Source organism: Lissotriton vulgaris, chromosome 9 (genome assembly GCF_964263255.1).
Source record: "Lissotriton vulgaris chromosome 9, aLisVul1.2, whole genome shotgun sequence".
Taxonomy (NCBI): Eukaryota; Metazoa; Chordata; class Amphibia; order Caudata; family Salamandridae; genus Lissotriton; species Lissotriton vulgaris.
Window position 1 is genome coordinate 948,358,832 of NC_141697.1, and position 26,871 is coordinate 948,385,702.

The following is a 26,871-nucleotide window of genomic DNA, read 5'->3' on the forward strand; positions in this document are numbered from 1 at the left end:
GTGGTGGTGGTGGATGTGGTGGTGGTGGGTGTGGTGGTGTTGGACGTGGTGGTGGTGGACGTGGTGGTTGTGGACATGGTGGTTTTTAGAAATGGGTATTTCTGGTTGGCTGAGGCTTGCGCCAAAGCCAGGCAGAAACCACCATTCTCAGTCAGGGCAAGGAAGTCACCCGCCAAGATAACCCCTGCTCACCCTCTTGGCAACGTGACACAAGCAGTAAGGCTGATTCCGAAGGCAATGTAAGTTCAGTATTTGCGCCCGCACCCACCAGCAACATCCCAGGCCCCCCACAAAAGGAACTCCACACAAGGTTATATAAAAATAGCCTTTGTATTATCAGAAGGCATCAGAATCATAATCACAGGATGTACATTGTGCCAACTGGCACGGGCAAGATTATACATATATATATATATATATATATATATATATATATATATATATACGTGACGTGGTGGTGATGGACGTGGTGGTGGTGGTAGTGGTGGTGGACGTGGTGGTGGTGGACGTGGTGGTGGTGGATGTGGTGGTGGTGGACATGGTGGTGGTGGACATAGTGGTAGTGGATGTAGTGGTGAAGGATGTGATGGTGGTGGAGGTGGAGGTGGTGATTGTGGACGTCGTGGTGGTGGACGTGGTGGTGGTGGTGGACATGTTGGTGGTGGACGTGGTGGTGGTGGACGTAGTGGTAGTGGATGTAGTGGTGGAGGATGTGGTGGTGGTGGAGGTGGTGGTGGATGTTGGGCATGGTAGTGGTGGACGTAGTGGTGGTGGATGTGGTGGTGGTGGATGTGGTGGACATGGTGGTGGGGGACGTGATGGTGGACGTGGTGGTTGTGGACATGGTGGTGATGGACATGGTGGTGATGGACGTGGTGGACGTGGACATGGTGGTGATGGACGTGATGGTGATGGGCGTGGTGGTGATGGACGTGGTGGTGGTGGACATTTGGTGGTGGACGTTGTGGTGGATGTGGTGGACATGGTGGTGGTGGACGTGGTGGTGCTGGGTGTGGTGGTGGTGGATGTGGTTGTGGACGTGGTGCTGGTAGTGGTGGTGGACATGGTGGTGGTGGAGGTGGTGATTGTGGACATCATGGTGGATGTAGTGGAGGTGGACATGGTGGTGGTGGAGGTGGATGTGTGGTGGAGGTGGGTGTGGTGGAGGTGGATGAGTGGTGGAGGTGGGTGTGGTGGTGGTGGGTGTGGTGGACATGGTGGTGGTGAACGTGGTGGTGGTGGACATAGTGGTGGTGGATGTAGTGGTGGTGGATGTGGTGGTGGTGGAGGTGGTGATTGTGGACGTGTTGGTGGTGGACGTGGTGGCGTGGTTGTGTACATGCTGGTGGTGGATGTGGTGGTGGTGGACATGGTGGTGGTGGACGTGGTCGTGGTGGAGGTGGGTGTGGTGTTAATCCTGCAGGAGTCCGCCAGCAAGCTGTGCAAAATTCAGCAGCGCCTCTAGGCGTTTGTAGCAATGCAGGGACTTCACACAGAATTTGGCCTCACGGTATAGTACACAATAAAACATTTCTTAGCACATAATTAAATAAGAAGCTCAAAAGAGCTCTTTCAGCATCTCTGGCAATTGTGAATGAACAGCACCATAAACTTCTAAGAAACGAGACCAGAACAGGTAGGAATGCGTACAGTGTAGTTTCTATAAGACTTTCCGACCTAATCAGGACTTAACTAAACCTTTCATGTCTATTTTACAATATCTAAATAGCAAAAGACTGGGATCCAATGATGAAAGCGGAGGTGACACCAAAGTAGCAGGAAGCAACAATATAATTTATGGGCGCATTACCTCGGCTGTTTAATTGGGTGTGACCTTCAGCGAGCAAAGCCAGAAACGGCGGGGAGTGGATTCCTTTGAAGTCTGATGCCGGCTGCAAGCAAACCAGCATAAGTGAGGAGAGAGGCAAATGGTGTGTGATGTGCACGCGCCCGTACACATGCGCTGTAGGCAAACCGCCTTTGGGTGCATTTTTGAGACCCCTTACTTAAGTCTCGCTGAGAAGGCATACGCGTTCACTCAGCGAGACCTAAAAAAGGAGAAATAAAAGTATTTCTCCTCGTTACCTCAGGCAAGGCGTAGGATTCTGACGCATTCCCAGTTTTACAAAATGTTGTAAATCTGGGACTGCATCAAGTTCCATGGATGTTGTGTGGGAACACCCACAGCAACGCCCATGGTACGCCTCTTTCACACACAGTAATGCGCGAAATGGGCTCATATTTACATTGCCATGAAAAGTCTTGTATGCTCATGCCCATTGTGCCACCGGTGCATCAAATATAGTGACTCACAAGCGGCGCAATGGGCTTGTAAATAAGTCCCGAAGTGAAAAAGAAGTTCATAGATTTTGCCTTGTGGCTGGCAAGGCGCTGGATTGCTATAATGTTGCTGGGCCCCCAGACCCCCGAACTGAAGATCTGGCTGAGAGATCTGACGGAATGGAGAGTGGCCAAGGAAACAAGGGTAACAATGCTATGGAACGATGACAAGCTAGAAGAGGATGCTGAGGTATGATCCCAATTATATAAGCAATGGTGTCAGCTGTCTGATGAACACCCACTCTGAACATATTGACAGTCGACTAGGAATTGGTGGGGTTGCTGTCTCGACCAGACAATTGTACAGCTGTAGACATTCGCTGTCATGGAATATATATGGATAAATCATCGCTAGTATGCCATGTATTCCTCAAGCTCACAGCTGATGTACCAGTTATTTTTAATACACCATTCATTAAAGCTAATAAAAATATTTTTAAAAAATATTGTTCACTTGGCATTTTAGTGAGCTTGCAGTAGCATCTGGTTTTACGTCTACTGAGGCAACTTCCTGTTGCAAAGATGTTGTCTCTGACTGTGCTAGTCCTTGAATAATTGGTCTGACACTTCGTTTCTATTTCTTCTTTCTCTTTTTCTATCTCTTTCTGCCACTCTCATCGTATATAACAGGTCTTTCTTAATCCAGTTCACGATTATATTAACAATTCTTTGTAGACTACAGGGTATGTACACTTAGAGACAAGTTGTTTTGAGGTCTAAGGGTTTCAGGAAAATACATTTATCAAACAACTGTTCGATTTAATAATGCCTAATTTTTTTAATAATAGTCCTTTTCCATGAAGTCTTTTGAAATAAAATTGGCAAAACAGAGGGGCATATTTATCGCAGGTTTGCGTCATGCTTGCACCACACAACATGGTACGCGCATGACGCAAACCTTTAAGCCAGGTTTTTGAAGACACTCAAAGCCACTTTGCATGGCTTCAAAAATCTGAATTAATGCAAAGCAGTGCAAATTGCTGCTTTACATTACTCTGCGCAAGAGAAGCATTCCATGGGCGTTGCATGGTTGTTCCCACGCAACTCTCATGGTTTTTGATGCATATCCAGATTTACCAAACCTGATAAATCTAGGAATGACCCAAAAAAATACGCCTCTCCAGGAGAGGTGTAACGAGGAGTAATATCTTTATTTCTCCTCTTTACTTCCACTTTCTATGTGTGATGTGTGCTGCATTCTGCAGCACACATAGAGTTATATGACTCCAAGGACTGTTTTTGTGCAGGAAGGTGCACCTTCCTTCATGAAGAAAATCTTGCATGCAATGCATGCACACTTGCACCATGGTGCAAGGGTGCCTGCGTTGGCGCTAGGTATCCCATTGTGCGACAGCACAGGGTGAAAGGACAGGAATGCGCCATTTGCCTTAAATACAGTGCATCCCTACCCTTTCCCAGTGACGCAGCGCAACAAGGTGACTTGCTGCACTGCACTGCAACACTTTGTCATGAATATGGCTCAGTGTATCTGTGCTACTATGTCCTACTTCAATATCAGTAGCTTCTTGTGTCACATACTCTAAATTAGTTTGCATGGTGCAAAGGTTTCTGTGCCATTAGAACATTTTACATACTTGAACATTCATTCTTTTTTGCAGGGAAGAATTCTGCGAAATTTTTCGAGCAAAAGAAAAAACAACAGGAAAAGTCTTCACCTGCAAGAAGTTTTTGAAACGAGATGGCCGAAAAGTGCGGAAGGCAGCCAAAAATGAGATCATCATTTTAAAGATGTAAGTGGTTTCAAAGATGATGTTGTTTAATGGTAGTGTGTTATATCAGTTGCAATACTACCAGTGCTTAATTTGTAAAATAAAAATAAAAAGTAGTGCCAGGGCTCTTGTCAGGAGGCCGCTGTAGCTTGCACTAAACATTGCCCCTGCCATGCTGCCAACGACTATTCCAGGCCCCCACGCTATAAGAATGGCTTGGGTCGTAGGTAATAGTAATTTTTAATCTATATTAAAATAATAATTAACTGTTGTTGTGGTCTTCTTTAAATTAACCAGACTGTTACAAGCAGGGTGTTGGCAATTAAGTTCTGGCGCAGAGCACCGAAAACCACCGGCTCAAATTAAGCATTGGATACTACAAATACCTTCATCAATAACTTAGCTAAATTAATGTGCATTTTCACTGACTACCCTAAGTAGCATCGATACAGCATGCTACTTGATATATGAAGTTATAGTGTCTATCCTAAACACTAAATTACAGAGGTTATAAATGAAAGGACCTACAGGGAACGTGTGTCTTGTTCAGCACGCAAACGTAATGGCTTGTGGTGCTTTTCTGAACTCAGGTACACTAGATGAGCACAGTCTTGGGCACCCTTGGTAGGGATATAACAAAGTTTGTGGAAGTCTTACACGTATTATAAATGCAGTGGTCAACATCAGTGTAAGTTTGAAAAGTTTTTTATCATGAAGCAATGACTGTATTGAACCAAACAACCAGCCGACACATGTTTCGTCACTAGGAGTGGTCCTGTGACTCTTCAGGGCCTGGAAGCAAATACACTGGAGCCGTCTGGATAACCCGGGTTATCCAGACGGCTCCACTGTCTTCCGGCCTCGCTTCTACCACACTACAGGCGCACCCGCCTCACAGCAAACATACGCCTCGTGGATCGCCACAGTTTATCTGCCACCACGTGTGCTCAGGACTGTGCTCATTTTCCAGTGTGGATCCTTCGATTCACACAATTCCGGGGGTTATTGGGTAATTACCCCGACCTGGCGGCACCGTACCTACTCAGGTAAATAGAAGACACCACACGCATTAGTCTGAGCGCCATTCTTCCTGACCACTAAAAACCCTACCCCTAGCTTTCAAGTACAATAAAGCTCAGATCTAGGAAGTTTTCTTATGTAAGTTGGAGTGGAGGTGTCTCTAACAAGTAGCTTGTGAGCTGCAAGTAGCTCTCCAGGTACCTGTGAGGTGAATAGCTCTCCTGCATGCAGCCCAGCCTAAGACTGCTTGGTTAAATTATTATATGCATACCAAAATTAAAAAACATGTATTCAAGACAAAAATGTGTGTATTTTCACAACTCATAAGCTAATGTCTGTAGAAAAACAGTTGAATTTAAAAAATGTGCTTCAAGCTATTATTTGAGTTGGAGAGATTTTTTACTCCTATGTATACCTTGGTGCCAGGGATTTGCAGCTATGGTTTATATGTACTACCTATGTAATATTTCAGTTCAATTAGTCAAAGCCTTTTTTACATTACTGCTTGAGATGCGATCACTGCAGGCACTCTTGGATGAGGTGCTCACTTGCACATCAATAGTATTAGTAGCTCAGGATGATTTTCACTGAACATAAGTAGGTCTTGTCACAGAAAAGGTTGGAGACCCCTATGCTAGGGGTATCCAACTTTTGTTGACAAGCTTTGAACCATGGCATATTTTTATGCTAACATATGGGTGGCCAGAAATTGGAAAAATCTGGACATCAATAAACTTAATTCTTGCCTTGATAACTCCAGGCCCTTTACAACTATAGATAACATCGAGGAGGAAGCTGGCATTCATAGCTGGCTTACCTCAGCTGTTAATGCATGCCTTCCACAATGTAAGAAAAAGTACAATTTGCACCACCCTCCCGCTCCATGGTTCAATGAATCATTAAAAAGGGAAAAAAACACTTGTAAAAACTTATAGTGGAAGTGGCGCATTCATTATGATCTTCATACTAAACAATTGTACAAAGCCGCCTTAGCTAAATATCATGCACTTTGCAAGATAGCCAGGGCAGAACACGTTAACCTTACTATTTTGAATGCACATAATTGCCCCAAAACACTTTTTAAAGCTGTACAAGAACTCTCGGGCAATACATGCCAGCCAAAAGCCCCATGTTTGGATTACATGCAATGTAATACTCTGGCGGAATTCTTTATCACTAAAATCGATAATATCTATGCTGATTTTCGTGACTTAACTCCTACCTCCACACCATCGGAGCAGCCTGAACTGGTTACCCACAGCAAAATTGATATTTTGGACCAAACATCCAGCAACTCCAATCAGCAGCTAACAAAATGGGACCTTCTTGACACTACCACACTTAATGATATTATCATTAAAATTAAATCAGGTTCCCCTATGGATCCTATCCCCCCACAAGTTCTACAAGCTCTGGATACTTCCAATCTTAATCTTATTTTGGAACTTCTTAATTCATCTCTAAGGGAAGCCAAGGTCCCCAAGGCATGGAAACATGCGATGATAGTACCTTTGCTTAAAAAGGCAAACACCGATCCAGAAAATCCATCTAACTTCGGCCCTATATCATTGCTACCATTTGTTTCTAAAATTTTAGAAAAACACATCAATTCTCAACTTACCAAATATATTGAGTCCAGGAACCTCCTCCATCATTCTCAGTCCTGCTTTAGGTCAGGATTCTCGACAGAATCAACACTGTTAGGTGTCTCTGAGACGATTCGTGGCCAAGTTGACAAAGGGGAAACCGTGGCACTTATTTTACTCGATCTTAGTGCCGCTTTTGACACGGTTTCCCACACGATCCTTCTCAACTCTCTCCAATCCTGTGGTATTACTGGCTTGGCCCTAAAGTGGCTTGTTAGCTTTCTTTCTGACAGAACTTTTCAAGTTTTCTCTACCACATCTGCTTCCAAAATACACTATTCTAAATACGGAGTCCCCCAGGGCTCCATTTTGAGTCCCTTACTTTTTACTTTATACATCAGTCCGTTAGCCTCTATTGCAGAACAAGCTGGGCTCACCATCTACTCATACGCTGATGATACCCAGCTTATATATTCACTCTCCTCACACTCACATTCTAATCCATCTTCCCTATGTTCTGGACTCAATAATATTGCCAAATGGATGTTTGAAAATAAACTAAAACTAAATGGGGGAAAGACTGAACTTCTGTTGTTTGGCAATAATACAGCTCTATGGGGCTCACATCACTGGCCTCCTCAGATGAGCTCTCTTCCTTCTCCTTCCAAAACGGCTTGTAACCTTGGCGTCATTTTTGATGGCCGAATGTCTATGAAGCAACATGCGATCAGAGTCTCGGCTACCTGTGTCACTATCCTCAAGTGGCTAAGGAAGATCATATGGATGCTCCCTCATGATACACAAAAAACCGTAGTCCAGGCACTAATAACATCTAGACTGGACTACGGTAACGTTCTCTATCTGGGTGCCTGCAAGGAAGTAATACAGAAACTTCAGATGGTGCAAAACATAGCGGTTAGGCTATTGTGCAAACTTCCTAATAAATCTTCTACATCGACTTCCTTGCGTAGCCTGCATTGGCTCTGCATCGAAAGACGTATAAAGTTCAAGGCTTTATGCTTTATGCACAGAATCCATTCAGGTAGGGCTCCACCTTATCTTAGAACATTAGTTCACCATTACTTTCCTTCTCATGTCCTCCGTTCCTCTAACCAGCATAAGTTCCAGGTACCCAGGATTAAGTGAGCCAGAATGGGCAGACGCTCGTTCTCTTACCTAGCTCCATCTCTCTGGAATTCTCTTCCACTTCATCTGCGTACAGAACCTAGTTATCTTAAATTTCGTAAGGACTTGAAGACCTGGTTGTTTAACCAATAGATTGTCCAATCTTTTGTTGCTGAATCTCTTGTGCCGCTTCTCTGCTTCTCATCTTGTCCCTAGCGCCGGGAAACCTCTGGGTAGCTGAGCGCTTTATAAATTTCAATATATAATAATAATAATAATAATAAAGTTACACTCAATTAATCCAAATGTATATCCTTCACATAGTCATTGGGTATCCTAAAGATTAGTCAAGGCACTTGCTCATGTGGAGCAATGTTGGACAGCCCTGTCCAAGGCTGTGTTAGATTTACGAAGCATCTAGAACAAGGGCTATTTCATATTTACCCTGGCCTTTGGGCACTCCACATACCAGGAGTCATACTTCAGAAAGCAATTGCCTGATGCTGAATGACATAAGATGGACAGGGAGAGTTTCACAATGTTTGTGGAATGATAGCTCTCAGAGTGTGGAATTAGGAGCCTCCAGGTCAAAAACTCCCTATCCCACGTTGAGTTCCTCAGGGTTAATTCCTAAATTACTAATTCCAAAGTTTTTACTATATTTGTGGAACCGCATCCTCATTGGGATACTTGGAAATGGATGGAGGTACCCAAGTCAAACATTAGTTCGAAAACTGTCAATATTATCTAAACATGACCTCTGTTTGCTATTTAAGGTCTTAAGTGCCTTCACTTTCATTACCAACCTGTTTTTTGTCACTATAAATGTTAGCAAAGGTGGACAGACCTTTGGGCTTCATACTATGTAATCTTTATATTTAAAGGTTCATGTTGCAAAACTCACACAATCAGATCACTATCAATTTTACTATTATAATACATCTTAATTCTTGTTTCCATTTAGTTCATGATGTCAAAGATTTTGCTATTGCTAAGCACTCTAAATAACACAAGTTACTGTTACCATTGTCGATGGTTCTCAATTTGTTTACCAATCGAGCATGAAAGGAAGAGTTGGCCTTTCTGGGATTTGAAATTGTGATAGCAGATCAAGCTAAGATGTCGGCAGCAATTGCTTAACACACTGACCCATCTTACTGCAGCAGATCAAACTCTAGATTGTTTACCGACAATTCCATTCCATGGTCAACCTATGATTATCTCCCTATCGATTGACATTAACGCTTGTCTTCTCAGACGCATACGGTTTCCAATTTGTCTACTTTCAATTAGCCTTTCATGTTGTAAATTTGGTGATGGATTCTAAATAAAATGATTACATCAATCTATTAGCTATGCTGTGACTTTCCCTGAATTACAGTTTTTGGTTTGGGCTGGTTTGTAGCAGGTTTTAGGCTCCTAACTTAGAAAAGCATGTATCCTCGGTGATACGGTACTAGAATATCATGACCTAAACATCATCTCCCAAGAATCTCCTAAATATACTGTGCTAAAATATTGCTTCACTAGAGTTTTTATCTGAAAGTCCACACTCAATAGAGCACTTTCTGTAAGTGATATTAAAGCCACAATATTTATGTCAGATTATATTTTAGTTATTTACATTCTGAGATACAACCTGTTCATGATCAACATTGACTAGGTGTGAACTATAGGTAATGCTTTATTCTAGATATTTCTTATTTCTTTCATTCTAGGTTTTAGGGAAATCTTTTCTTTCATTCTATACAACAGTTGAGTATTTCCCTGCCACATGAATCTGCTGTGCCTTTGACCCAGTATATTTGCAAATAGTTACAATTACAGCTTTTTAGCTTACTCATTCTCTGTCCAGGCTTTCACTCATCCACCTAATTGGTCCAGAAATGCCATTTGTGTTGAATCTTATTTTGTCGAAGTTATCCGATTGGGCTCCTTATTTTTTTTACTGTTATGTTTTTGTATTTCTAACCAATGTGCTAATGTTTTTATTTATATTTATGATTTAAATGTATTTAGAACCTATATGGCACAGCATTCTGTCACCCCTCTGTGTTAGCTCGTTCATTATTAATTGTATAAGTAACACCCAAAGCAAACCTTCATCAGCAGTAGAGAGTGGCTAGTAGCTCTACAAGCAGGGCTGGACAGGCCGTAGCAAACATCACGTTTTTTCCCGGGAGGATGGAATGGTAGCGGCCGGTTTTGCAACAAAGAAGGACGTTTTTTGTTACTGGGGCCGGTTTTGCCCCAGTGCTGCAATATTGGCCCCTAGTACCAAAAGCAGTATCGCTTCTCACTTGCACCTCCCCTCAGAGCTGGTCCTATAACACTGTCAGGACTGCTTTGGGTTCCCAGTCCAGCCCTGCCTACAAGGCTATCAAGAGATGCCAGTTCACAGTAGATGACATTCTAGTACATGGCATAGACCTTTAACCAATACTGGAAAACTGTAGAAACTTTCTTCAACCCACCCCAATAAAATCCTTATTGGAAACCAAAACTGGGATAACGAGTGGTGCTGAAGGAAAGAAGATGAACAGAAGGGAGGAGGAACACCAACAGGAGCCAAAAGACCAGAAGAATATGAGATGGTGGGAATGAAAATAGCACGGTGTGAGAGAAGGATTGAAAAAATGGATGCCAGGCGGGACAGAGTGAAGTGGAGAAATACAAACGGAGGTGTCTCGAAAGGTATGGTATAGGTGGGCGAATGGAGAGTTATAAGAGTGAGAGAAGAGGAGGGCAGGAGGGCGACTGTGAAGGATTGTTGGTTAAGGTGGTTAGACCTCATGTATGTTACAATTCTAAATTCCAACTGATCTGAAACAGCCATTCATTTCGCCGAGGTTGATAAAAAGAGTGCTAGACAGGATTGAGAGGGGAGAGACAAGTGTGGTGGCGCGGTCTAGTGGTTGCACGTCACGCACCGACGTGACGTGCTAGCGGCCATGTTTGGGGCTGCGCGCGCATCGCGCATTCAGTGGCACGAAAGCCGAGAACCGATAGCTAGCGGCTCGGCACTCTTTAGGCAATAATTCTTATTAAATACTGGTTAATCACTCATCTGCTGTAGCGTCCTCATTTGGGGTAATACCATCATTACAATGGCGACGAGTGTGGGATGATAGACCCCTACCCACCACAGAGAACCAACCCCCACAGCAAGAAGCCACAGAGGGAACCATCAACCACACCGGTGGACAGAAGACACTCAGAAGCGAGCAGGACCACAGAGACAAGTGGCCAGAGGAACAAGTGGTCAAGAAAGAGACCAACAGCTACCACACAGGTACCTCACCCTAAAGAGCGTGACAGAGCCCCAGAATCACCCAGGAGGGCAGAACAACTAAGCTAAGGGGGGTGGACAGACCCCAGAGGCACAAAGCTAAGCACGCCAGATCACGCAACAATCCACAAGACAGGGAGAACCGCTCTGGATACCTCCAAAAGAGTGAGGGGGCTGACGCAGGTAGTCCCCAGGCCCATGCAAGTAAAGAAGAGCAGGACAACACACCGGGGAGTCCCAGAAGCCAAGGGAACACACAACCCGCGATCAAGAGTGAGAAGATGAGTGCGTAAGCAGGATACGCAATGGCGCCAGTTCAATTTCTGCCCAGACCAGGGGAACCACTAATGAAGTGGGAGGACTGAAGAGAGTATATTGATAATTTTATAGGAGTCTTGGAAGACGAGAATGAGGAACAGTTCAACCCCAAGAGAAAAAAACGCCTCCTGTTGCTCAACCTAGGCCCAGAAGGTCTGAGAATCTACAAGAGCCTGGTGCCAAAACAAAGAGGAAGCACTGATGATGATGTGTATGCCCATGCCATCAACGACCTGAATGAAAACTACAGACCGGCGGTGTGTGTATCGGTGGACAGGTTCAATTTCCAGCAAAGAAAACAACGCCCAGGGGAGACGGTAGAGGAATATGTGGCGGCCCTGAAGAGACTGGCGTCCACGTGCAGATATGACAATTGGGAAGAGGAGTTCATTAAAGATCAGGTGGTGATGCACACCACGAGCACAGCAGTGCAGGACAAGCTATGGGCCAGCGGGGACACCACACTAAAGGAGGTGATGGTAATCGTCAAAAGAGCAGAGTTGGCGCGCAGGTGTGCGGAGGCAATGAAGAAGGAAACAGCGCCTAGCGCCATGGTAAACATAGTAGATGATGAGGAGCCCCGCAAAGACTACAAGTACAAGGGGTCGTCGGTGAGGGGACCCAACAAATGGCAAGGCAATCCAGGCCCCCCAGGAAAACAGGCGGGAAGCAACAAGAAGTCATGCTACAGGTGTGGGAGCTGGTCCCACGAGGCGCACGACAGGAAGTGCCCAGCATTCCGCGCCAAATGTATGTACTGCGGCATAGTGGGCCACTATGAGAAGGTATGTCGGAGGAAGGCTTCAAAGGCATTGGTGAAATATATTGGTCAAGAAAGCGAAGAACAAGAAGAAGGCACAGAGGAAGATGTCGTCACGGTACTTTGCATCTACGATCAGGTGCTGAGCGTGGATGGCCAAGTGCTGAGCGTGGATCGTAGAAGAACGACGAAGCCTGTCCTGGAAATGTCGATAGGGGGAATTCTGATAAGCGTGGTGGCCGACACGGGTTCGCCCTACACCTCGTCCAGAGAGTGGTGTGGGAGGAGAGCTTTGCACCAAATCTAGGCCCAGAACTGGAAAAGCTGGATATCCGCCCAGTCACGTACAATGGGGACCGCATACCCATGGCAGGATTCAGACCATTAAAATTCGAGTTTAGAGGCCGGTCCGCTTTCTGCAAACTCTACATATCGGAGAGAGGACCCTCGGTCCTAGGATGGCTGGACCAAGGCGACCTGGGCATCAAGTTGGATCCTGGAGGAAAAGAACAAATACTATTTACAGAGCCGGAAACATGGCCAGACCTCGACAAATGGAGAAGTGAGTACCCCAAAGTATTTGGAGGCACAGTAGGAAGGATGGAGAAATTCTCACACAAGATTATCTTTAAGGAAGATGCCGTACCGGTCGCCCACAAAGTGAGAAATGTGCCTTTGGCGGTGAGAGAAGCAGTACAAGTAGAACTACAGGAATTAGGAGATGAAAGGGATCATTGAACCGATTACGTGTGCGGAGTGGCTGGCGCCCCTGGTGGTAGTAATGAAACCAAGTGGGAAGGTCAGGCTATGTGTCGACCTGCGCGAACTGAACAAGAACATTGTGGTGGAGAAGTTCCCCTTGCCTAGAATTGAGGAGATGCTGGCCAGCACCAGGGGAATCAAGTGGTACTCCACTATAGACTTGACCTCAGCCTACCACCAGATTGCACTACACCCGGAGAGCCGCAAACTAACATCGTTCATCACCCCATTTGGGTGCTATCAGTTCGGCCGCATGCCGTTCGAGCTGGCCTCGGTGGCTGCAGTGTTCCAGAAGCTAATGCACCAACTGTTTAGAGACACGGACGGCGTCCAATACTTCCAGGACGACATCCTGGTAATGGGGCGAGACAGACCAGATCATGATGTGAATCTCGGCAAGTTACTGAAGATCCTAGAGGGTAAGGGCCTCACAGCCGAATGGACGAAGTGCCGGATTGGAATGGAATCGGTGACCTACTTGGGACACGAAATAGGGGTGCGAGGGGTGACCCCGAAAGCAGAGAACATGAAAGCGATTTGTGAAGCGCCACCGCCCACCAACAAAGAAGAAGTCAGATCATTTATTGGTATGGCGGAATATTATAGCAAGTTTGTGCAGCACTTCGCCTCCAAGACCCATCACATGAGGCAGCTGACGAGAGACAGCACGGAATTCCGCTGGACGGAGGAAGCACAAGGTGAATTTGAAGTCATCAAGAAAGAAGTAGCAGGGGCAGTACCACTCCAAGGATATGACCCCCAAGGGAAGACAGTGCTTACCACTGATGCCAGCGACAAGGGGCTGGGCGGCGTCCTGATGCAAGACCGAGGTCAAGGAAGGATGGAGACGCTCAGCTTTGCATCCCGCACGCTGAGTGAAACAGAAAAGAAGTACAGTGTAATAGAAAAAGAAATGCTGGCAGTCGTGTGGGCTATGACCAGGTTCAGGCAGTTCCTATGGGGCACACGGTTCCAATTGAGAACGGATCATAAGCCCCTACTGAAAGTGCTAACATCCAGCGGACACGCCAATGCAACGCCCAGGATCTCCAAAATGACTCTGAAACTGCTAGAATTTAGATATGATGTAGAATACATCCCAGGCAGTAGGAACAAAGTGGCGGACTACCTGAGTAGAGCATCGGCCATGGAGCCGAGCGGGGAAGACCAAGCGGGAATAGAAGAACTGGTAGCACTCACGGAAGACCTAGAAAAAGCAATGGGTAATCAAGAATGGAAGGAGGCGTACGATGAAGACCAGACCCTAAAGGAAGTGAAATCATATATCACAAAGGGATGGCCAGACAAAAGACAGACCCGTGGGGACCTCAAACCATTCTATGAAGTCAGGGAAGAGTTGTCGATGGACGACAAAGGAGTATTTGTGTACGGGGGGAGAAGGTCATCCCCCCGGCAGGCATTATCCCCAAACTATTAGACATGCTCCACGAAGGACACTTGGGAATTGGAAAATTGAAGCTGAGGGCCAAGCAAAACTACTGGTGGCCAGGGATGGACGTGAGGGCCGAGAGGCACGTCAGGGACTGCTCACAGTGCCAAGGAGCAGATAAAACACTCAAACCACTGCGCCCAGCTCTTGGCAAATTTGACCCCCCGAGGAATCCGTGGGAGGAGTTGTCAGTGGATATTCAGGGCCCGATCCTAGACGTACACGGAGTCCAAAAGTACGTGTGTGTCCTCATGGATAGGTACTCGAAATGGCCAGAGTTGAAGATAGATGAGGCGATGGTCGCAGAGACCATTATAAAGTTCCTGGCTGACACTTTTGTGAGGGAAGGTATCCCAAAGTCCATCCTAAGCGACAATGGCCCCCAATTCAGATCAGAGAAATGGAGCAACTTCATGCAGAGGAATGGTATACTAGCCAAGCACACATCCATATACCACCCTGCTGGAAACGGACTAGTAGACCGATTTAACAGAGTGGTGAACGGATCGGTCCAGGCTGCTATCTCCAACAACAAGGACTGGGAAAGGGAGATATGGCACATGGTGTGGGCGTACAGGATCACCCCCACAGGGACAGGTTACAGCCCCTTCCAAATATTGAGGGGCCGCGAACCATTCACCTGAGACAATAGAGTATGGAAGGAGAAAACCATAACGAGCGAGTGGTCCCCTGCAGTGGTGCGAGCCAACTTGGAAAAGGCACAAGCCATTTACTCGAGACACTACAACAACAGAAAAAAACGTGAAAGAGACAGAATTGGAAAAAGGTGAATGGGTGCGAGTAAAGTTGGCCACGCTACAAAGGAAAGGAGACAGCAAGTACAGTAAGCCCATGCAGGTCAAGGACGTGCTGGGCAGAGGGGCCCTGCTGAGTGATGGAAACGTGTGGTCACAGGACCGCATGGCAAGATGCAACAGAGTCCTACCATGGGACCAAGGCGGAGCAGACCTAGGAGACGAGGAGGAAGGAACCGCCGAGCAAGAACCATCGGAGGTGGAACTGGACGTGAGAAGAGGAGAACAGCAAGGAGAGAGGACTGATAACGGCAATCAGGAGTTGGTGAGTGAAGGGGACATGAGCAGACGAGATGGAAGCGTGGCTGCGCTTGGAAGTGGAGGAAGAAACAAAGGGACTCAGGAAGGGGAGACCCCAACTACCCCGGTGAGACTGACCCGGAGGGGTAGAGCGGTGGTCAAACCAGCAAGGTTCCGAGACTTTGACATGAACGGCGGACTGTGAGTTAACAGTTGCTTTGTTGGGAAAAAAGGGGAGATATGTGGTGGCGCGGTCTAGTGGTTGCACGTCACGCGCGTCACGCACGTCACGTGCTTGCGGCTAGCGGCCATGTTTGGGGCTGCGCGCGCATCGCGCATTCAGTGGCGCGAAAGCCGAGAACCGATAGCTAGCGGCTCGGCGCTCTTTAGGCAATAATTCTTATTAAATACTGGTTAATCACTCATCTGCTGTAGCGTCCTCATTTGGGGTAATACCATCATTACAACAAGAGCTGCTGTGGGTGGGAGCAGAGCCCTGTGATGGATGAGGAGGGCATCTGGTCTCAGTCTCAGAGTCAAGTCAAGTCAATTCAATCATCTTTATTCGGTCAAATATATATGACCATAAAACCGCGAAAAATATAAAATGCACATATATAAAAACATAGTACAATACGTTATCAAATCTTGTTTCATTATCACACAGGTCAATATGAATTATTAAAAATATCAAGTCATAATACATACTTAATAATAATGTCCTTAAAAATCTTTACAGTGTGTACCGATCTAAAATTCATCTATACCTTAAATTGGTTTGTAAATAAGCATGATTAAAAATATGAAGCATTTATCAGGTCTTAACACATTCTTAATATTAATCCCCTTAAAAAATCTTTACAGTGTGTACCGATCTAGAATTCATCTATACCTTATTTTGGTTTACTCTCATTAAAATACATACAAATAATCCATAATAGTGAAGGAATACAGTAGGATAAGAACCTCACTAGTGGGTCCACCATAATTCCTATTTTCACACACTTATAATTGGTCATGTTACTAATAAAATACTGAATGGGTGTTTCAAAATGTCAGAATAATTCTGTTTACCTACATGGATCTTGGGTCAGTCTTTCCTTATCGGTCTGGAGTGTTCATACCCCCAGCAAGATATTTTTTCTGGCATAAAAGACGCTCCATAAAAAGCGTGACATTCTTACCCATATGTCAATGGTCGGTAGTGACTGTAGGAAAAAAATACGCTGGTCGACACTGAGAAAATGATTGCTGTTTTAAAAGGTTTATTAAATAATATGCCCTCCACTTCTTATAGAACCCACAAAACAACACGCATTGTGCTCTGTGTTGAAGAGCCGTCACAGGGGCATTTAGATAGATTTAAGGACCAGTCAGTTAGTTCTGGGAAAGAGGCCACATGTCTCAGAGTCACCTGGGGCCTTGGATTTAGACCCATGCTATTTTTTTTGTGTGATTTCACAAAGCAGTAATTATGGCTAGTGGCTTAAAAGCTGGAAATCTTCTAGTCCACCCTGCAGCTCTGAGAGGGTCTTGAAGGTAGACAGAAAGGTACAAAAGATTGATAAAACATGGATATGAGGACGGGTTGCAGGAGCAAAGAGCAAAGTAATGCACAAGAGTAAGCAGGAGTAGAAACAGTAGCATAGCAAAACTTGAAGGGGCCCCCTGCAAAGCACATGGAGGGACCCCCGATGCTCTGGATCCAGTTTGAAGCAAGGGACCTGGAAGTGGGCCCCTTCCGGAGCTCAGCTCCCCCCCCGTGGCCCTGTGGGGCTTTTGTTACGCCACTGGGTAGAAAGGAAAGAGAGCATAGCAGCTGTAGACCAACTGGGGTACCAAACAGATAGAATGTAGAGGAGAATAGACAGCAAAAGCAAATAACCATGGTCATCACCAGCGGTGACAGTGGTAGCAGAAGAGATGGAAGGCGGTCAAGCTAAGGTGCAAGTCCGCAAGGACTATCTTAGATTTTTTTGGGCACAAGCATTTATTTATTTTTTATTTTTTTAATTTACACTGACTACAACACATCTAGGCCATCAACATGATGAAGAGTTACAAGGGTATTAAAAGCAGACTGTGTCCCACTACACCTTCAGGACTTCTACCCTTGACAGGAATAAGGAAGGAAAATACCTTGTTCCTTCAAAGGCGCAAAGGTTTATGTACCTACTGGGTCCAGGCCTTAGAGATTATTTATTATAAGGGACTCAATGTCGGGACCACGGTCAACAAAGTTGCAGTGGCCTTTCACTGTGCTAACACTGGCCTTTCACTAATGTTCATAATGACAGACATAACCTACAAATTGCACCTTTCATTAAACAGCAATCGTCTCGGTTCAAATGAGTGTTATTCGACAGCGACACACAAATGAATTCAATCCATTTGGTCTCACCTCTTGCTGCACATCCTCATACACCTGCTGTCACTCCGCGGGGCATTAGCAAGTGGTAGTTAAGATAACTAGTTGTCCACCACTACCTGGTGCACTAGACAAGGTGAAAGATTTAAAAAAGCTAAAACATCCAGGGGAGATTGGCATAACAGGTGAGACAATGGAAGGGAAAGAGGAGACCAATAAGAACTGGTGGAAGGAAACAGGAGTGAAATGGGTGGAGCAAGATTCAAAGACAAGCATTGTCAAAGCCAATAGGTTTCGCATATGCAAGATTTATTGACTATGTCAATGTTTTTTAGGTATGTTAGATAGCCGTGCTGGCTGCTGTGCAACAAGTCTTACAGTAAATGAAAAAAGTGCTATGATGCAGTCAGTGTTAAGTCATGTTGCACAGTAGCCCATGCTGCTGTACGTCTAAAAAAGTGAGGGACTGGCATGCAGCAAGAGCAGTGGCGGCTCCTCAGCTAAGGTGGACTGCTCTTAAAACCAGTGGTCGAAGTGGACAGGATCTGCAGGGCACGGAGTGCCCCAACTTCTTTAATGTAGTAGATTACGTTCCCTGTTAGACCTGGCACCATTTGGCGTGGGTCTCCCTTCCATTTTTTGCTGTTGCCTCGTGTTTTTCTGGTGTTAGATGCTTTGGGCACTGTGCCACTGCTGTCCAGTGCCGCAGTGCGAGTGCGCCCTACTGTAAATTGATGTATTGATTAGTGGTTTCATTATTGGATATTTGGTTTACTTGTCAGACCCTAGTACAGTGCACTGAGGGTGCCCTGGGCGTGTAAATCCAAATGCTGCTAGTGTGCTTGCAGCACTGGTTGTGCCACCTACAGAAGCAGCCTTGTAAAACGTGTCTAAGGTCTGCCATTGCAGAGTCTGCGTGCAGTCTGGTACTGTCATGCTGACTGGGCAAGTGCACCCACTTGCCAGTCCCTAAAACTTCCCTTGTCTTCATATTAGTCACCCCTATGGTAGGTCCAAGGGCAGGGTGCATTGTAAGTATAAGGTAGGGCATGCCCTGATGTGTGTGGCATGTCCTAATAGTGAATTACAGACATTTTCGTTTTTCACTATTGCAAGGCTACCTGTTCTACATAGGCTAGAATAGGCTGCTGGATTGTTACATGTTTATAATCCTAGCAGACTCAGAGAACATGGTAGAAATTCGAATTTAGTATGCCTGGACTCAGAATAATAAAATACATCTTTTAGTAAAGTGTATTTTAATATTCTGTGTTTGAAAATACCACTTCTAGAAAGTAGGTATTTGCTTGCCTAACCATTTGAGCCCGCCTCTGCTAGGTTGTGTATTCCTTGTCTGGGTTTGTGTCTGACAGGGAGGGATTCGGGAGACAGGCTGGGGCAGCCCGGTGGTGAATAGGGAGATTTGCAACCAGATGGGAGGGAGGAGTTGCACCTGAATAGGACTGTGCCCGCCCCCACAGTGCTGGCTCCACCCCCTGTGGTGCGTCTGATGTCTCTGCCCTGCACACTGAAAGAAGAGAAGGAAGACTGTCAACAAAGTGCTCCTGGACTGTACTTGCCTTCCAAATGCTGGCTCCACCTCCTGTGGAGCGTCTGATGTGCCTGCCCTGTGCTGTGAAAGGGAAGGAGAAGTCTGATAAACAGAGTGCTTCAGAACTGGCTTGAACTGGGCCCAGGCCCCTCTCCCCTTAGAGAACCCAGGATTTTGGGGTATTAGTATTGGGACCCTGATCCCATGAAATTAGATCACTCCTGGAACTGACAAGAAGAATCCTCTGCTGAGGAGAAGGAACCTGAAGAAACTGAGGAGAGACTATTCCCAAGCTGAAGTGCTGCTTGGGGGGTTGGCCTGCAGTGGTTGCCTGGCTGCCTAGAGAGGAGAAAGGACTTTGTGGATTTTACCTTTGCTTTTCAACTTGTGCTAAAAAGATCCCGAAGGGCTTGGAAGAGAGCTTGCCCCCTGACCGAAGTCCCAGGACCAGTGGACTTCACCAGCCTTTGTGAATTGCTACTGTTCCAGTGGCTACAGAGGCAGGGAGCTGTGACAGACTCTCACGACCGGCCCGGGGTCCTGTTGGCACTGCACTGAGCAACGTCCGCCTCGAACAATGCAAGCTCTGCACTCACCAACTCCGTCTCGATGCCGTCAATGAGCCGTAGCCTGCGCCATGAGTGGAAGGACACCGCAACGTGCAACGCCTCGCTACACCGATCGAACTGGTCTGACCAACGCAGTCATTGCTGCTGACTTCGTGTCCTGTGACCGCACCGGAGTTAGGCACTGCCTCGCACACTTCGAGACACACCGCCCGACTCGCACCGCTGTCCGGACTGACCGACGCCAGCTCCCCAACTCCAGCTCGAACGCCGCACCATAAAGCTGGAAGCACCGCAACGAGCAACGTCCGCCCCAAACAACACCAGCTCTGAGCTCACCGACGCCGTCAATGAGCCGTAGCCTGCACCGCGACAGAAGGGACACCGTGACCTGCAACGCTTTCTTTTTGTACACTGCGACGATCCCCGGAACCGGCTCGCACATCTGTGCCGGCCGCCTCAAGGCAAAGGTACTGTGTTTGAGTCTGTCGACATTTGAGTGGGCCCAGACTGTCACGGTCCGCTGGATTTGTTAGACTCTGTGTTCTTTCAGCACGTTGTAGCCAGACAAGGCTACCAACTCGCACAGAACTTTAATTTACACCTTTTTAACCAGAACTCTTGAAATTTAATAGTACTGTGGATTCTTTTTGTCGTTTATTGGTCTTGTGATAATTCTATATGTTATACTTAATTTTTTATATAAAACCTTGTGTGGTGTCGATTTGTAGTGTTGTCACTGGGTTACTGTATGTGGTCACAAATGCTTAACTTACATCGCCTCTGGACTAGCCTTGACTGCTCGCGTCACGCCGCCTAGAGGGTGAGCAGGGGTTATTTTAACAGGCTAATTACCTTGCCCTGACTAGAGGAGAGGGTCCCTGCCTGTCACAAGTACCTACCTGTGCCAACCAGTGACCCCCAATTCTAACATTCCCCTATATTTTAATTTTAAACACAAGTCCCAGGACGGCAGAAATAGCCAATGCTTATAGATAAGGCTCTGTGTTAGTGGCTATTCAGGGCCGGTCGGGGTGCGCAGGGATAGAAAAGGTCTCTGTCTTTTCATTCTTGACCAGGGAGGACAAGAACAGTGTCCACTTCCATTTCTGCACCCCCAATTTTCTTACTCTTCCTCCCTCTCCTTCTGTCTTGCTTCTCCTCACTTACTGAAAACCGTGACTTCAGGAGACGGTTATTACTCCCTATTTCCTCTCCTTTAGTTTTATTAGTTCATCAGTGAAAAGGCTCCAAAAAAGAATAACATTTTTGCTAGAAATGTCACTTTTTTCGGACATTTTTCTATTCCAACGGGCAGCCTTGTGACAGCGAGAAATAAAAGGTTCAAAATGTGAAAAACAACTAAATAAAGCAAGATAGAGTGGTCACAAAGTGGCCAGAATGTTTTTATTACACTCAAACACATTAGCGCCAGTGGAGCACTACTTTTGTTTTCTTGTCTTTCTTTGAACATTATTGCTTTCCCTAGGTGGGGAAGGGCACCATTCCTGGAGTAACTTTGCAATACATGCTTGATGGGTGGCTTGGAAAACAAATTGAGTACATCAGCTCTGTGTTCAGGGATGTGGTCTTTTTAAACCATGCTGCTTACATTTTGTAAGAATATAAGCAATGGACATTGAAACGTGTCCCTTCTGCACCCTGTAATCATGTCCTCGACTTCTTCAGGAAAAAACACTCATTGATTTCTAAATGATGAGTGCAATAGTGTTACGGTAACCTTATATCTTTCAGGCAAAAACAGTCATTGATTTCTGAGTAATGGGTGTAAAAGCTTTAAGGCTTCTTACATTTCACATACTTTACTTAATCTTGCATTCCCTTTAGTGTTAGCCTTTTCCAGGATGTTTTTACTTTTTTTTTATAGGAAGCATATCACTCTTGTCTAGAGTGTAATTTAAATTTAGTCACATGCAGGTGTTTATAGGGGGAACAATAGGGTTGTAGTTGAAGGCAGTGCAAGTTTCTCCCAGTGGGGAAGGATGGTACTCAATGGGGGAGAGGATGTGGCACTATGATAAGAGCTGCCAAATTTGGAACTGGTGAACCAGGTTTAGCCTTCATGACAAGTCCACCAGGCCACTCTCCTGAGGAAGCACATTCCTGTGCTACACCTTAGAAGGCCCTGCAAAACATTAGAAGCCCTGGTGTCTTAGCACCAGCAGGTGGACCCTAGTGGTGGCAATTGTGGTTAACCTTAAAGGCCTGTCCACCAAAATCCATGCTGAAGGTCACCTCCAGTCTTGCGGGCAGGCCTATGAAGCATCACACCCTAGAGCGACTGGGACTCTGCCACTGAGGTCACAGGACGCTTGGCCAGGGCGGCTATAGTGCAGTGTGACTGGTGCGATCCCACCAGGCACTGACTTCAGGGGGGGGCGTTATGCTTGCTAGTATATTATGTTTCTAAAAGCACTTTCTATCGCCTTCCTGGCCTCCAGCCATTTTCGGCAACAACAAAAATGTCATGATAACTCCGGTGATTAATGTTCTTCCTAGAGAGAGATGGAGTTTTGTCAAGTGGAAGTTTTGAATTGTGGAAAGGTAGTGCAGAGGGTTAATATGCCTGTTGCAAAGAACATGTACCATGCAGATCACAAAGTGCACATAATGTAAATAGGTCAGTGGGTTACTGCTTTTGTCAGTGAGATCCTTTTGTTACTTGCAGTTTATAAGTCAAAATCCTAACATAGAACAGTGAGCTATTAACTGTCATCGAAGAGCTGCATGCAAACTGCTAGGTATAAATTAGAGCGTTATGGTTTTTCCCCTGTCTTTGATTATCCTAATGTTGCAAAAAGGGTTCCTTTCAATAGAAATCAATTCTGGTTATTGAAGAGAACCCCCAACCATGGTATTACATTCTAAATTCAGAGTTTGTGTTTCTCCAGACTAATCACTATTAAACTATACTGCCTACTAGTATGGTTGTCATGTGACTCCTACACCTTGTAGTCCTTTGTCATATGTAATATTTCCTATACAGTGGTTTACACATGTGTGATTGATTGTCTCTGTGTAATGTGTTTTATGTAATGTGCTCTGGCGCCCTACTATAATTTCAGTGGCGCTGCAAATCTAAGTATAGGCGGAAAATCCGTTCCGCTCGCGGATTTTGCGGATTTTCGGTAAATTCGCGATCCGTGAGATTCGCGAATTTCCCGCAAAATCCGCAAATCCGCGAGCAGCGGATTTTATGGCTTGCTCGCACTGTTCGCGTGAGTTCGCGGCTTCCCAGTTCAACTTCGCGCCCCGCGAATAAGCGCTACATTGCAGAAATACGATCTTAGCAAAACTGAAACTACTTACCAGGTTCAAAAGTTCAAGCTCATCATTAGTAGCCATTTCCTGTAGTGCTTCCTGAGGGGCCCCTCCAGAGTTCAGTTGCCTACTTGCAACTATTATGTGACCCTGCTCTGACCCTCAGAATAGTTACACATATGCCACAAAGGTCCTGAATTACAGCTAAGAGAGACAAGCAGGAGCCAGGCTGGAAGTTCAAATCCAGTGACACATTAATCAGCCCCTAATTCATTATTGTCAGTTGGGGCAGGGCAGGTGTTGTAACTAATTTTGCAACAATGAAAGCACTTAGCAAGTGCAAAAGATCACTAATCAGGAAGCACTAAGGAAGCAGGTGCCAGCTAAAAAAATATTCTGTGACACATTAATCAGCCCCAAATTAATTCAGGTCACTTGAGGCAGGGAAGGTGTGCTTTGCTTTGCCACAATAATGTACACTGGACAACTAGAGGGTGCTGTGATGAAACAGAGGGTGGCATGGGTGAGCAAGAGGGTGGCATGTGGTGACAGAGGGTGGCAGTGATGAAGAAGAGTGTCCCAAACAGGCTGGACACGTAGAAACAACAAGTTCGCAAAACTTGCGACCTGACAGGTAAGTTCGCGTTTGCGAAATTGTACAAAAACCCTCGCGACCTGGCAGAAACCCGAGCGAACACAAAAAAAAAATCCGCAAATTCGCGAGAATTCGCGGATTTTGCGGATTGCGAATTCGCAAATCCGCAAAATTCGCGAACGCGAGATTCGCAAAATTCGCCCATGCTTATGCAAATCAAAGTAAATGCATCTGAACAAGAGTTTTGTATGGAGACTTGAGGGGCACTGTTAAAGGGTAGTAGTGAGGGAACCTGTGGCGGAGGGAGTCCTTGAAGGGCACCAGCAAACATTGTTGCACACGGCTCCACCAGCGCTAAAGCCATCCCTGCCCTAGAGGCCCGTCCGCCTCACCCATTCGTACCTCTATTGGCCTTGTTTCAGCAGTAGTAACTGCAAATCACTAGAGTACGGCAAAGCAGGATTTGCACGCACATCAAACTAAGTTCACAAACTTCACAGTCTCTCTGCTTCATGTACAAGCACTATTAATATGTGCTGCCTGCTTTGGGGCCACCTGAATTATGCAGCAGTGGAGGACAAAATTATGCCGCAGTGTTGACTAAAATATGCAGAAAAAAAAGCTGCAGAGTAATGCAGTATATTTTTTGATACTTTATTATTTTGACATGTTTACACATGCTAACAGCCTGTGCGAAGAGTTTTCCTTATTAGTATCAGTGTAACATACAAATGCAGCAGTGAGAAAGGTGATAAGTCAACCTTTGCAAAGGGATTTCCACTTTGCAGAAACATGTCACATTTTTTGTAACTTTTGATCTGTTTGAGCTACAAACAATTTATTAGTTAAAATCGTCAAATTATGCAGTAGATAATAATAATAATAATAATAATAATAATAATACATCATTTGTAGAGCGCCTGGCTAAACAAAAACTGTGTGTCCCCGCGCTAACTGCTGATAGATTACAGAAATCAAAAGGCAGCTGTGAAGAAGCTCAGGAGGTGTTACATGTTGGGAAACAAAAGTGTTTTAAGTTTTCCCCGAAATCTTAATTCAGATGGTTCCATCCGCAAGTGGAGCGGGAGCGCATTCCAATGTTTGGAGGCTAGGTACCTGAAGGAGCTACCACCCATTCTGGCCCGGAGAATGCGAGGAAGTTTAAATAACATCGTGCCGGATGATCTTAAGTTCCGAGTAGGGCGATGTATTGCGAGAAGGTTTTTTAAGTATTCAGGGCCTTTGCCCTGAGCGATGCGATGTGCATAGCAGAGGGTTTTAAATTTGATTCTCTATCTAACCAGGAGCCAGTGAAGCTTGGCCAGGGCGGTTTTTGCAGAAGCTCTCCGTGAGAGTCCGAGCACGGGGCGTGCGGCGGCATTCTGCGCACACTGGAGTTGATGTAATCCCTTTTGACTGAGCCCTATCAGCAGGGCATTCCCATAATCAAGATGGGGGGTCACCAGCGTGTGGACAATAGTTTTTCTGGCTCCGGTAGGAAGGAGATCCAATATCTTTCAGAGGACCCTCAGTATGCCAAAGCGCCTTCCCGTTACCCTGCTGACGTGGGTCTTGCCAGAGAGATCAGAGTCCAGCATAACACCTAGGTTTCTTACCGACTCCACATGATGATACATTATGTGGCAAATATTCCTGAGCCAAAATTATATAGAAAACATTTGCAAACTAGGATATTCTGCCATTTATGTTTAAACTGCTTTTGTGGAAAAAGGGAGGCGAAGTGCTGATGACAGAAACTCCATGGCTCAGAGACAAATGCCTTTGTGCTTCCACTTTAAAGCGTATTTGTGACATTCTTTGATTGCAAACGAATCCCATTTTGTGAATGTATTTTAATGCCAATAACTCATAATAAACCTTAAATAAACGTGCATCCATTGGTTGAATTAAACACCGTAATAAGCTGTAACTGGGTAGTGAAATGTCAAACAAATACTACAAATTATAATAATTTGCTCTTCCTGGCCACGCCAGACTGACTGGACATCCGCCCACTGACCCAATTCTAGGGTTATTCTTTCCCTCTGATCCTCCACCCACACCTCCCCTGCATTTTTCCCCCCACTTCGACAACCGCTTAGAACAGTGAAAAGGGAAAAAATAAAATGATAACAAGTTTATCATTTAATTTTCTGTTGCTGCAGGGCTGGTGGCTCAGGGAGGTGGAGTGGACTATGCACACTAATTGCGCATGACTGCTTGGCCAGCCATCTTGGCCCAGCCAGTCATGCGCAATTTGTATATTCCCCACCAGGCTGTAACAAACAGCTTAGTAGGGAATATGCATAGACTACCTGTCCCTATCTGAGAGCCGTTCCACAGCGTTCAGACCAAACCCAACGCTGCATTGCAGGATGGTGTGATTGGCTTAAGGGAGCCAATCACAATGCAGCATTGCAGTGTTGCAATTGGCTATGGGGAACCTGGGTGCTTCCTGGTTCTGGGACTGTGGAGGAGAGACACGTGGGCCACCGGAGATAAGTGTTTTTTTAAATATATTTTTCAACCCCCCCCCGGTACTCCCTGCCCCGCCACCCCTGTTCCCTACCTGCACCACCGAGCAAGAGGGAGACACAGGGGAGGCGGGAGGGAACAGAAGCAACAGACAGTGGGCGGGATGGTGGAAGTAACACCATGGAGATGCATGGATGGAGGAATGGAGTAGCAATGGGCAGCGGGAGGATGGTGTGAGGGAGGAGGGAGAGCAACATGAGGGAGCTGAGGGGGAGGAAGGCGTATCAAAGAGCAGCAGGAGGAGGGCGGTGAAGGCAGATCGTTCTGCGCGATGCACTCTCATAAAGTGCTTGGAAAAAAGTTTTTTTTAAAAATACATGTAGGATCACGCGGCTAGTACACTGGTCATAAACAGGAAGCTGTACTAAGTCCATGCTCCATGGAAGGGACAAAAGAAAGCAGGAGGCAAGCAGCTGGAAGGAAGCAGGAGGCATGGCCGATAAGAAGCAAGGTAACACGAGTGACTTGGAAGCTAACCTATGGTAAGCATTGGTAAATAATGGGCAGGCTATAATCCAGCTTTAAGCTATTTTTTAAC

General features: G+C 45.8%; 1 protein-coding gene across 1 annotated transcript in view; it reads left to right on the forward strand.

The window, feature by feature from the left end:
- The window catches only part of CAMKV (CaM kinase like vesicle associated), a 594,306-nt gene that overhangs the window by 413,174 nt on the left and 154,261 nt on the right, over nucleotides 1-26,871 (forward strand). Inside the window, exon 3 of the mRNA XM_086938801.1 lies at nucleotides 3,960-4,091. Coding sequence (XP_086794927.1) covers nucleotides 3,960-4,091 — 132 coding nt within the window. The remainder of the gene's footprint in view (nucleotides 1-3,959; nucleotides 4,092-26,871) is intronic.